The sequence below is a fragment of the Dipteris shenzhenensis genome, chromosome 13, assembly GCF_047967505.1.
Source record: "Dipteris shenzhenensis isolate YYH24624 ecotype China chromosome 13, Dip_SZ_1.0, whole genome shotgun sequence".
Taxonomy (NCBI): domain Eukaryota; kingdom Viridiplantae; phylum Streptophyta; class Polypodiopsida; order Gleicheniales; family Dipteridaceae; genus Dipteris; species Dipteris shenzhenensis.
The window spans coordinates 35,953,409-35,963,802 of record NC_141608.1 but is presented as its reverse complement, the minus strand read 5'-3'; the positions used below and the strand labels follow the sequence as shown (position 1 = coordinate 35,963,802).

At 38.1% G+C, this 10,394-nt stretch overlaps 1 protein-coding gene across 1 annotated transcript; it reads left to right on the top strand.

Annotated features, from left to right (window-relative positions):
* The first annotated feature begins 2,572 nt into the window (after positions 1-2,572).
* On the top strand, positions 2,573-8,053 carry LOC147895352 (uncharacterized). Its single transcript, XM_087383519.1, has 6 exons — positions 2,573-2,900; positions 3,513-3,540; positions 6,168-6,395; positions 6,477-6,540; positions 6,696-6,755; positions 7,488-8,053. Exons 1-6 carry the CDS (start codon positions 2,773-2,775, stop codon positions 7,544-7,546), a joined length of 567 nt encoding a protein of 188 aa, XP_087239645.1. The 5' UTR covers positions 2,573-2,772; the 3' UTR covers positions 7,547-8,053.
* Positions 8,054-10,394: the final 2,341 nt, after the last annotated feature.

Here is a 10,394-nt window from a genome sequence, read left to right as displayed (position 1 = left end):
TTTTCTCATTGTGATTAGTTTTCTCATGATTTTCATCACATTTTTTAACAATCTATAAACACAAGTTAGCTTAATAATAGAGCGAATTTCAAAGCTACATGTTTAGTTAGCAAAATATTATTTTTTGAAAATGCTGACAGCAAGGTAAATTTGGTCTTTGGTGAAAATTTTCAGTTAAACATATCATACAAGATTTATTATGTACCTTTTACATGATGTCAACGAATGAATTTTGCGTTTATGAGGGCTAATCATGTGTATAACACTAGTTGAAATTACTATATTTTGATCTAGCTTGATCAAAGTGCATACAAATATGAAAAATAGAGGACTAAGACTCGCTATCATCAGGCTATCATCATAGTCACATATCTAAACCTTATCAAAATGTTCCATAGAATGAGTGATGAGTAGCCCCAATATAACATATGATCATCCAAATTATTGGTACATTGGTTGTTCCAAAACTATGTTCAATTTTGTACATGTTTTGTTATGTGAACAGGTTTGCAAATTCAAATTAGAATTTTATAAGCCCTCTGAATGGAAGACTCATTCAAAAAAAAAATCAATAGAGCACTATGATATGCCTATGCTAGCTTCACTCTACTAATTAGTACCATTATATCATCATGAATCGACATTAGAAGCATACTCTTTATGAGACTAGCTTAGATAGTGGTACATAACCATGTCTTATTTAGTCATTTAAAGAATGCTTTTACTTTTTGCATGTGTAGCATGCATTTTCAATTTTATTTTCTATCAAAGGTTCATTAAATTTTTCTAGCACAACTTCCTCGCTTTTATTTTCCATTTGTACATACAAAATTCTAAATCCTCATCACGCCACATGTGAAATGTTGCACATATGTCTATTATGGATGGCCTCCATCATGTGTCTTGTTCTTTGCTCTATTTTAGGATTTTTTCATATACCTTTGGTTGTATAGATATGTGTTGGAAAGCGGTTTGGCAACTTTCTTTTTTTTGAAGGACCTATGAATTTTTCTTGGGCCCTCAAAAGGACACTTTTCTATCCTATAGTACTACCAAATTAATAGTAAGAATGAGAAAATCTTTGAAATGTAGGAAATTATTTTTGCAATTCATCTATCATTAGTCAAGTTGCTTCTTTTGTGGGGTACTTTTTCCATTTAAGTAGATATTCCCATATTACCTAATTCCTTAAGGGTGTTTCTTTCACTTCTTTATTTCTTTGGGTTCAATATTAAAAGTGCAATTAGCATTCACAACCTCGTCAACTTTAGTACATAATGATGATTGATGATATATATTTTCAATAGACTCACATGAAGCACATCATAGACCTTTAAAAGAAAAAACCACACACACATCATAGGGCACTATAAATTTGAGAAACTTGATGAGCCCTTGGCATTCCATAGCACCATGGAGTAGCTATAAGATGGAGAACTTTGGTCTCACGTGGCCTGACTTAGAAGACTATGAAAGACATCTTGAATACCTATGAAGAGAAAAAAATTTCATATAGAATCCCATGGTTATTACTACTATATGGGATAAGGCTTTGAGAGGGTTTTTTAAAATAAAAATAAAGCTTTTAAAATATCTATATGACTTCTATATTTCCATAAATGTTAGGTTAAATTTGAGAAACTTTCAATGCCAACCCTTGATTATTTTTGGAATGTAAGAATGCCAAGATCTGATTAATGCTAATCTAGATAGAATGACAAGGATAATAACTATGTGCCGACATTGAAGCTCAGCTTTCACAACTTAAATGAATTGTTCTGACTCCCTGGGGTGCCAACTCCCTTTAGTAAGAAAACCTATCAAAATCTTGAGTATGAGATGAATTTAGCAATATGCCATGAGGAGAAATTATTCAAATTAACACGGTTGTGTTTTACACTAAAAGAGCTTCAATATATGTCTTTACACCTTGAAATTTGGGTAACACATTAAAAAGTTACATTAATTTGAAAGGAGATGGGTTCCTATATTTTAATGTATTTTTGCTCTTCCACATTAACCAAGCTTTACCTCTTAAGAATGTGAGGGTGCTCCAAAAAGGAAATCACTCGGTTTTTTGAGCTCTACTCACTTGTCACATTACGTGTAGGTTTTGACACTTCTATTATACACACTTAAGCCTTGTAAAGCCTCTTGGCTATTCCTGGCATCATTTGCCACATAAGCCTTGTAACAGATTGATATATATTATAGTTCTATCTTCACCAAAAATATAGATTGCAATTGATACGAAGCAGATTGGATGCCATCGCAAATGATGCTATAGATGCATGCGTGCGTGCGTGCGCAATTGGGGTGTGTGGAAACAGGCCGACAGGGAAACCAAGGAGGGAGTTTCGAGAACCCGAGTATGCATGAAGCGAATGAGAGCAACGGTCAAAAGTTCGGACCAAAAAAAAAAAAAAAAGAAGAAGAAGGGAAGCGGACGCCAAATTGGGATGAAATGGGGAAAGGGGCGAAAATTCGAAAAACGCTTGATTCTCTCTCTAAAGAAATGAGAGGGGAAAAAAAAAAAGGCCGGCTTTCTCGCTCTTCGGGATTATACACTTTTCTTCTTCTTCTTCATTTGTTCTGTTACTGTTAACAAGAAGAAGAAGCTCTGTTTTTCTGCTGTATTTTCAGGACCTTCATCTCCATAGCTCTTCTCGCCTCCATAGCTTTGCCCTCTCCCCTCGCTTCCTTTCCCTTCCTTCCCCATTTTTTCCCTTCCTCCGCCGACTCTATCCATCGATCTGCTCTCCTTTCCTTTCCATGGAGTCCCGAGCTGGCTCTCAACAGCACAACACCGCCTCTGCCATCGGTGACTCCCTGCTTCTCCTCAACGCCAAGCACGCTCGGCCTGCCTCGCAACCCGTGGATAGCCATTCCGTCTCGCGCAGGTACTCTCTCTCTCTCTCTCTCTCTCTCTCTCTCTCTCTGTGCTGCAATCTTGTCAGTTATTTTGCCTTGCCTCAGCCCATTAGGGTACACGCTGCTCGTGCCTCGTCCAGTAAAACATGCACGTTAACATGTGACGACATTTTCTTTTTACTAAGGGTCTTTAGTTTGGGGAGGAACTATTTTTCCTCCGATAGTTTTAGCTGGATGCGTCGCTATGTCCCATTCACGAAAGAGTGAGACGATTGCGATGTGAGCTTCATGAGCATGGTGAGCCGATATTTCAATGCCGTGTCCAAAAAGGGGGCTCTCCACTCAGTAGCAAGTCCAATTCGTGGCTTCTTGTCAGTGTCTCAACTTGGTCGGTCCACCGTTTCCTTTATCTGGAGGGTAGACGATCGTCATAATTGATTAGGTGAAGAAGTTGGGATTCTTTCCTGCCGTGAGCGCGTACTCGCAACAGCGATTGTTCTATTAAGTTTTGTGGAATGCGATGCACCAACTGAGCGGGTTGTAATCTAATTTGCATCTGTTCTATCGAATGTCTAGAATATGTAGCTGTTAAGCTTTTTACGCAGCGAGTAATCAGGTTTTTGGCTGATTGTTGTATGCAGGTTGCAAACAGAGCTAATGTCGCTAATGGTAAGATTGGAAGCAAACCTCAGGAGTTTAATTTATTTTTTGCTCGGTTCACATCATAAGTGCAAGAGAGTTTGAAAAAGACAGAAGAGAAGGTGGTTTTGCTGAACTCCATCAGTACGACCAAGAAGCCACCATGCGTCATATCGTTGATGAGTAAAATTTGATAATCTTAGGTGAATTTAAACTGTACGAGTCCACCTATCTATACAAACTGTCATGTAGGGGAATTTAATCTGTACGAGTACACCTATCTATACATACTGTCATGTGGCACCACAGAAACCTCAGAACAAATAATGTGTGTGCCAGTGTATTCACGCGGGAGAGAGACCAACAGATTTATGAGACTAGTTCTTTTAGAGACTAACCGGCTGTCAGAAGATAAGCTATCTAATAGCAAGGGTTTGACTGGTCTCAAGTTAGATGAAGAGGAAGTGCTCATGATAAAACCTAGCTTCCCCTCGTGTGTTGGAGGAGACTTGTGCATAAACCATGTTGAAGAAGACCTAGCATCCCCTCGTTGTTGAAGTATACCTTATGAGTCAAATTGTTGAAATTGCATGGTGGCGTGGTTCACAGTCCCGTTTGTTACACCATATTTGTGATAGTGACTTGGGAGGATAAGAGTGTTTATCTTGTTGTGGAGAGCTTTAGTTGCAAGAGAGAAAGGAGGTCATGAATGCCCCAAATCTGGTGGGAGAAGTAATTGGAGAAATCCAAGGTACTTAATAAATGTTGCAAGTGAGAGCAGGAAGAAGCATAATGATAATTTTTGACAGCATGAGGCTCTGGGATGCCCTTGCGAGCAACCTTTCAAGCTTTTTCGTGAGAACTTTGTGTTTAACCTTCATAGTGATGGATTTTGCTTTCAATTCCCAAAATTTGGCAAAAGTCTGTACGGAAACATCTTTCTGAAGGGAATTTACCCCTTCACTTTTGGAGTTTTGACAATATGACCTTGTTTTTGGTTGCACATCCTTGTACATTGTGGGCTCTCTTTTACAAGGTCCATATTGTGCTCTAGCATTGTAAACTGTACTTCAATATATGTGTTTGATGTGGTAAAGAGTGTTTACTTGTGTGTAAGAGGAATGCTTGGATATGCTGATGAGTTATGGTAACAGTCACTCTCTCTCTCTCTCTCTCTCTCTCTCTCTCTCTCTCTCTCTCTCTCGCGTAAATTATAGCTTAATGAATGATGTTTAAGCGTTCTTAAACTGTTTGGAATCTTCTTGTTCTATAATAAAGAAATCAATCGTGAAACTAAGAGTGTTTTCTTAATCTGGTCTATTTTCTTTCTTAGCACTATTTATAAGAAAGAGATAAGCTAGTCATTCTAAGCTTGACCACAATTTGATATAGATTACTTGGCCACAATTTGAGGCTATTATGACATACAATGCACAAACAGTTTCAAGTGCCCACCATGGTAGTTTCGATGTTGGGATATTCTATAGTTGCTGTCGATCTTATAAATTTAGTACAACCACGTGTTGGTATTGATTGGAACTGGCCACAATGTGCTATTGAACAGCACATGTGCAATCTCAGAGTTCAAACCTTGGCTTGCTTGATTGTGCCCTCTGTCTCATTGTAAGCATCAAATTGGAGACATCCAGCCATGGCTTCAAATTGGAATTCTTGGTGTGAATGGTATGTGTGGCAGGACTTGGTATTGTAGAATTAAGATATTATCTTAGGTTAGATAGGGTAAGGAGAAGGGCCTGTTGGAATGAACTTAAGGTGTCTCTAGGGCCTTGAGACTATATAAGGTGTGGGCATTACATCCATTTTTTATTTTGTGCTTTGAGCACTAAGAGCTCGCCCCAAGGGAATGGTATAGTCTCGTTGGTGTATTCACAATTCTGAGTCTTTGGCCTTTCCTGGATGGGTCTGAGCAGAGAATGATAGATGCTCGTTTGGGAGAGGCTAAAATGAAATTGTTTAGACTTCACAAGTAGTTGTAGCTTGAATGAAGATATTTTGGACTACTTTTTGATTAGCCTTCTCCTTTAGTGCTAGCCTTCATCATGGCTGAGTCTGCCCTTCACCTCCGGAGTGCCAACAGAAACTCAATACGAAGACTTTGTGTAAATGGATACTCAAGTATGTGTTGGTGTGTGGATTTGTATGTGTGTTGGTGTGTGGATTTGTATGTGTGAGAGCATATTTTTATACTATGGTCTACCCCCACTGTTGGGTGCTGATGACGTCAGTTGGGATGCCATAGTAGCTAGTCCCTGCTATGCATGATGGAGTTTATGGTTTTCAACCTTATAAGTGACTATCATGAGATTGAAACTGCAGTATGTTGTGTTTTTAGAGGATGAGTTCGGGAATGTTCCTGGATTCATCTAGGTATATACATGAAGAAGGAAAGCTGCCATTCTTTGACATGGGTATAAAAACTTGCAATTTTAGCCTTCCTAATTTTGTCTCTGAGCTATAAAAGGGCTACTGAAGCAGTAGATGAACAAAGAATATGCTTTGTCTTGTTTGAATTGAGTATAAGAGCTTGCAATGGAGAGATTCTATTTTTGTTGCAGTAATTCTAGTGGATCAGAAAGGCTTCACTAATGTTTGGCCGAAAGAATGCTTAAGTAGCTAATGGTGAAAGCTGTATGCAGACGTGTGGAGATCCTGGCATATCTGCTTTTCCAGATGGTGACAACATATTTTCTTGGATTGGGACAATCAAAGGCAGTGTAGGAACTGTGTATGAAGGGCTTTCTTATAAGTTATCCCTACGGTTTCCTACAGACTATCCTTTTAAGCCACCACTCGTGAAGTTTGAGACCATGTGTTTCCATCCAAATGTTGATCAGTATGGAAACATCTGCTTGGACATTCTTCAGGTTGGCCACTTGTCCAATCTTCTGACCTTTCAATGTGAGTATAATATGATGGCAAAAAATAAGGCTTGATCATCTTTGCAGGATAAATGGTCCTCTGCATATGATGTACGAACTATCCTTCTTTCTATTCAAAGTCTCTTGGCAGGTAATTGCATGCAGGTTGGCAATCTGCAGTCTTTAAAACTTACATCAAGTTTTGGGCCTGACACAAGAAAAATATAGATGATATCAGGTTTCTGTTGGTTCGTGATTATGGCTGATGGTTTGAGTTTTGAAATCTGTTTTCCCTTTTTGGCACAGAGCCAAACAACGACAGCCCATTAAACAGCTATGCTGCAGCTTTGTGGAGTAATCAAGAAGGTATGCTTCCTCCCTGCTTTCTTCTTTCTTTCCCCCTCCTTTATGTTGTGGGACTTGTCTTTTTTAATGACTGGAAGGTCTTTTTAAATGACTGGAAGGAATGCATGGACCTGGGCGGAAGTTGCTGCTTACGTTATATCATTCAGTTGCTTGTGGATACGTGTGCATGCGAGAGCAAGATGTCAGTAGGAATATCAAAGCATTTAGTTTATGTTATGGGTAGTTTATGATGTTTTATGCCTTATGGATAAGTTTCTCACAGAAATAGGTTTTCATGAGAAGGTGCTGTGTGGATATATGCACATGTGGGCATGTTGGTAGGGGATGCCAAAGCAGCTAGTTCCTGCTGTGCATGGTTTATGATTCTCACGTTCTGGGTGACCATCATGAGACCAAAACTGTCCTGCTTGTTTTGGATGAGTGTGGGCACAGTTCTGGATTAATCTAAATATGCCATATGGTGTGCTTTTATCATTAGTTCACATACCTGCAGCATGTGCGCATGTATGCACCTAAAGATGTCCATAAATAAATGCATGCATACATGTATGCATTTCATAAACAAATCTCTGTTCAAAAGTTGGTAACTCATGTAGATAAATTTATGCGCCTTCTAATCCATTGTAGAATTTGATCTGATACAGGGTTCCTTTTTTTGCGCTTTTACAATTGGCATCCCACTTTGAATCTTTAGGGGTCGCTTAACTAATAGTCTGGAGGATCTGACTGCAGATTACAAGAAAATCATGCACAAGCAATATCGGGATGCAACTGGAGCTGTTCCTCACTAGCATGTAAATTGCCTTTTAATTTTCTCTCCATGGTTCCTTGAAGGATGGTTCAACTGCTATGACACCATCGAAGGTCTTAGGTGACACATGCAGTATACAGTCGTTCAAGGACCTGGAAAGAACATGATATAGTTGCTGATTAAACAAACAACTTTGTAAGATTCAATCAAGCAGTGAACTAGAATGTCATATATATATAGCTAAAATTCTTTGTTATGACTTCGTCTCAATGGTATACAACTCTCAGCAGGCTGATTTAAGGAAAAGTTTCTTCATTGATTTTTCTCAAGCAAGCTGGACAAGTGTAGCAGGTGGAGGGGTTTCCTTTTCCAGTTTATTTTATGTCCAATTTCACCTCAAGTATTAGCTGGAACTACCCTGGCATTTGGGCCTTTGAGGAAAAGGCACTGACATTCTCTGAATCTCTTGTATTCTCTTGGTGGAAACTTAATTAGATGTCATCATCTTACTTTTAAAACCAGCTTAGTTCAATAGGTGTTTGTTTATTGCAACATGCTCAGTGGTCACAACTCACATTAGCTGGAAAATGAGAATTTTCATTAAAAAGCTGATGCATTTTTCCTTATCTGGGTTCGTCAGAATTCTCATTGAGGGTTGCACTATTTCTTTTTTAAATTATTCACCATTTTGCATATAAACAGTATTCACTATGAGTATTTTGTTACAAAAAAATATTATGCAGAAGGTTCTGATGTACTCCGTGTAACTGCATTGATGTTTTTTAAGGTTTTCTGCCATAGATAATAATTTGAAGCAGATTATAGCTTTTGAAAGTATATTTTCATCGCCCATCCCGCAAGGCTGTGGTGATTAGTTCAGAAAAAGTGACGCATTGCAGCTGTAAGGGAGTGAGCACAGCTACCGACTCCTAGAAGTTACTGGAATTGGGTTTTGTGTCATTCATACCTCGCAGTGCAACCAAGAACAGCACCCGTATTCAAATCTACTGTATTTTGTAAAAAATTCTAAACTCGATATGATGTGTATCAGTAAACTTAGCATCTGTATGTGTAAGTCAACATGATTTGTATTTCAAAAAGAAAACAAAGTTTAGCTGAGTACAATCGCACTCAGAGCAGCACGTCTACATCAACTTCAGGAAACCTTGTTGAATGATCGATCGGCTGTAGTATATTATTGAACAGCTCTCAAGGAACCCAGATTGCCTAGTCTTTGAACAGTGCGTGGAAAGGCCAGATTACATTTGTCATTCACTTGAAGGGGAAAATGTACGCTACATGGTCATTGAATGAAGGGGGAATTTTACACTACAGCGTCAGAGAACTGGAAACTGTGAGAACTGCTTGTGGGGATGATTTAGACGCAGGGACAGAGTAGATTTAATTAGAAATAGAGACTTTTATATGAAAGCATCTTGAATGGTTCGAGTAAGTTGATATGTTTTAAAAGGTAGACAACCTTCCAAAGGAAAGGATGAGTAAGTGGAGGTTTCATTACAGCGGCACATGAAAGAAACACACAATGTCACGTTTCTACAAGACTGTCTATTCGAAAGACAAGTTGACAACCAACTCATTGTTCCTATGAATACATAAGCAAGTCTGACGTATTCATTTGGGTGCATATCTTGTGTGTGAAGAGATCTTGAAGTCACCCCACTTAAAAAGAAGCCCATAATGTCTGATAAGAATCATAGCTTAAAAGGAGTGCAACAACCATAGCTTTTACGAGAAGCATCTACTCTTGTAGCTCGTATTCGATGTACGGTCGAAGACCTTGGAATTGTCAAGCTTGTAAATTCCACCAACAAAGTTTGTAATGGAATATCGAACCATTGAAGGATGAAAAACAAGGTATAATATACAAAGGTAATGGATTTGTGCTCTGAAGGATGGGAGCTGTTATATAAGTTTAGATATTTTGATATGATGCTTGGGTTTTGTAAAAATATATTTTTCTTATTTATTTGGTCTAATGTGCTAATATATTGTTTTCTATGTTCACCTATGTGTCAAAGAATGCCAAAAAACGTGTTTAACTTAGCTTGATGATCATAGAAAGGACCACCCTATATCTACTTTGCTAATAGACAATTGATGGATACCGAACTCAATTACATAACTAAGCTTTGGCGATGGTGTGAAAAAATCCATGTAGTGTCGTTTGAAAACCCCTTTGAAATATTATAATGATCGTAAGGACCTATTGAATCATTTGTGCACCACAAGAACAAGTACTAGATGGGAAATAGTTTGAATCCCTTTCCTTTGTGTACTAATGATTACTTTTTATGTGCAAAAACATTGGTTCCACAAATTGGAGTATGTGTCTATTGATGGCGTCGTGCTTTTATATCACTTTTGACACTTATCATAGAGATCCATTTTTCTAGCATTTACTTTAAGGTGTGGAGTAAGTTCCACATGGTGGGCTTACTCCCCACCATGTGGGCTTACCTCTGGGTTGGGGGTGGGCCACACACACACACACACATACACATACACAGATAAATTTTGCTTAACAATTTATCGCCATTATATAACCTTCTTGTCACTTCCTTATTTTTTCTTTGTCCTTAATCTCTTTTAAAATTTTCTTTGCAAAATTTCTCATTTATATATTCATGTAAGTTTAGTCATTTATATATTCATTTAAAGGTTGGTCATTTAAAGTTTAAAATAGTTGAAGAGACTCCATGCAATTATGCCTTAGCCTTGACTTTCATTGTCTTTATACTAAGTATGATTTCTTTATAACTGCTTTCATTGTTTAAGGATTTATGTTTAATAGTCTCACTTGGGTGTGGACTACCCCCCACAATTATCGTCTATTTTATTAAAATGGTGATTCATCCCTTGATGATTCT

Excerpts from the sequence above, each read along its gene's own strand:
- LOC147895352 (XM_087383519.1), top strand. The coding sequence starts at position 2,773 with ATGGAGTCCCGAGCTGGCTCTCAACAGCACAACACCGCCTCTGCCATC. Across the intron at positions 3,541-6,167 it reads CAGAGCTAATGTCGCTAATG|ACGTGTGGAGATCCTGGCAT; the intron begins GTAAGATTGGAA and ends AGCTGTATGCAG. Across the intron at positions 6,756-7,487 it reads TTTGTGGAGTAATCAAGAAG|ATTACAAGAAAATCATGCAC; the intron begins GTATGCTTCCTC and ends ATCTGACTGCAG.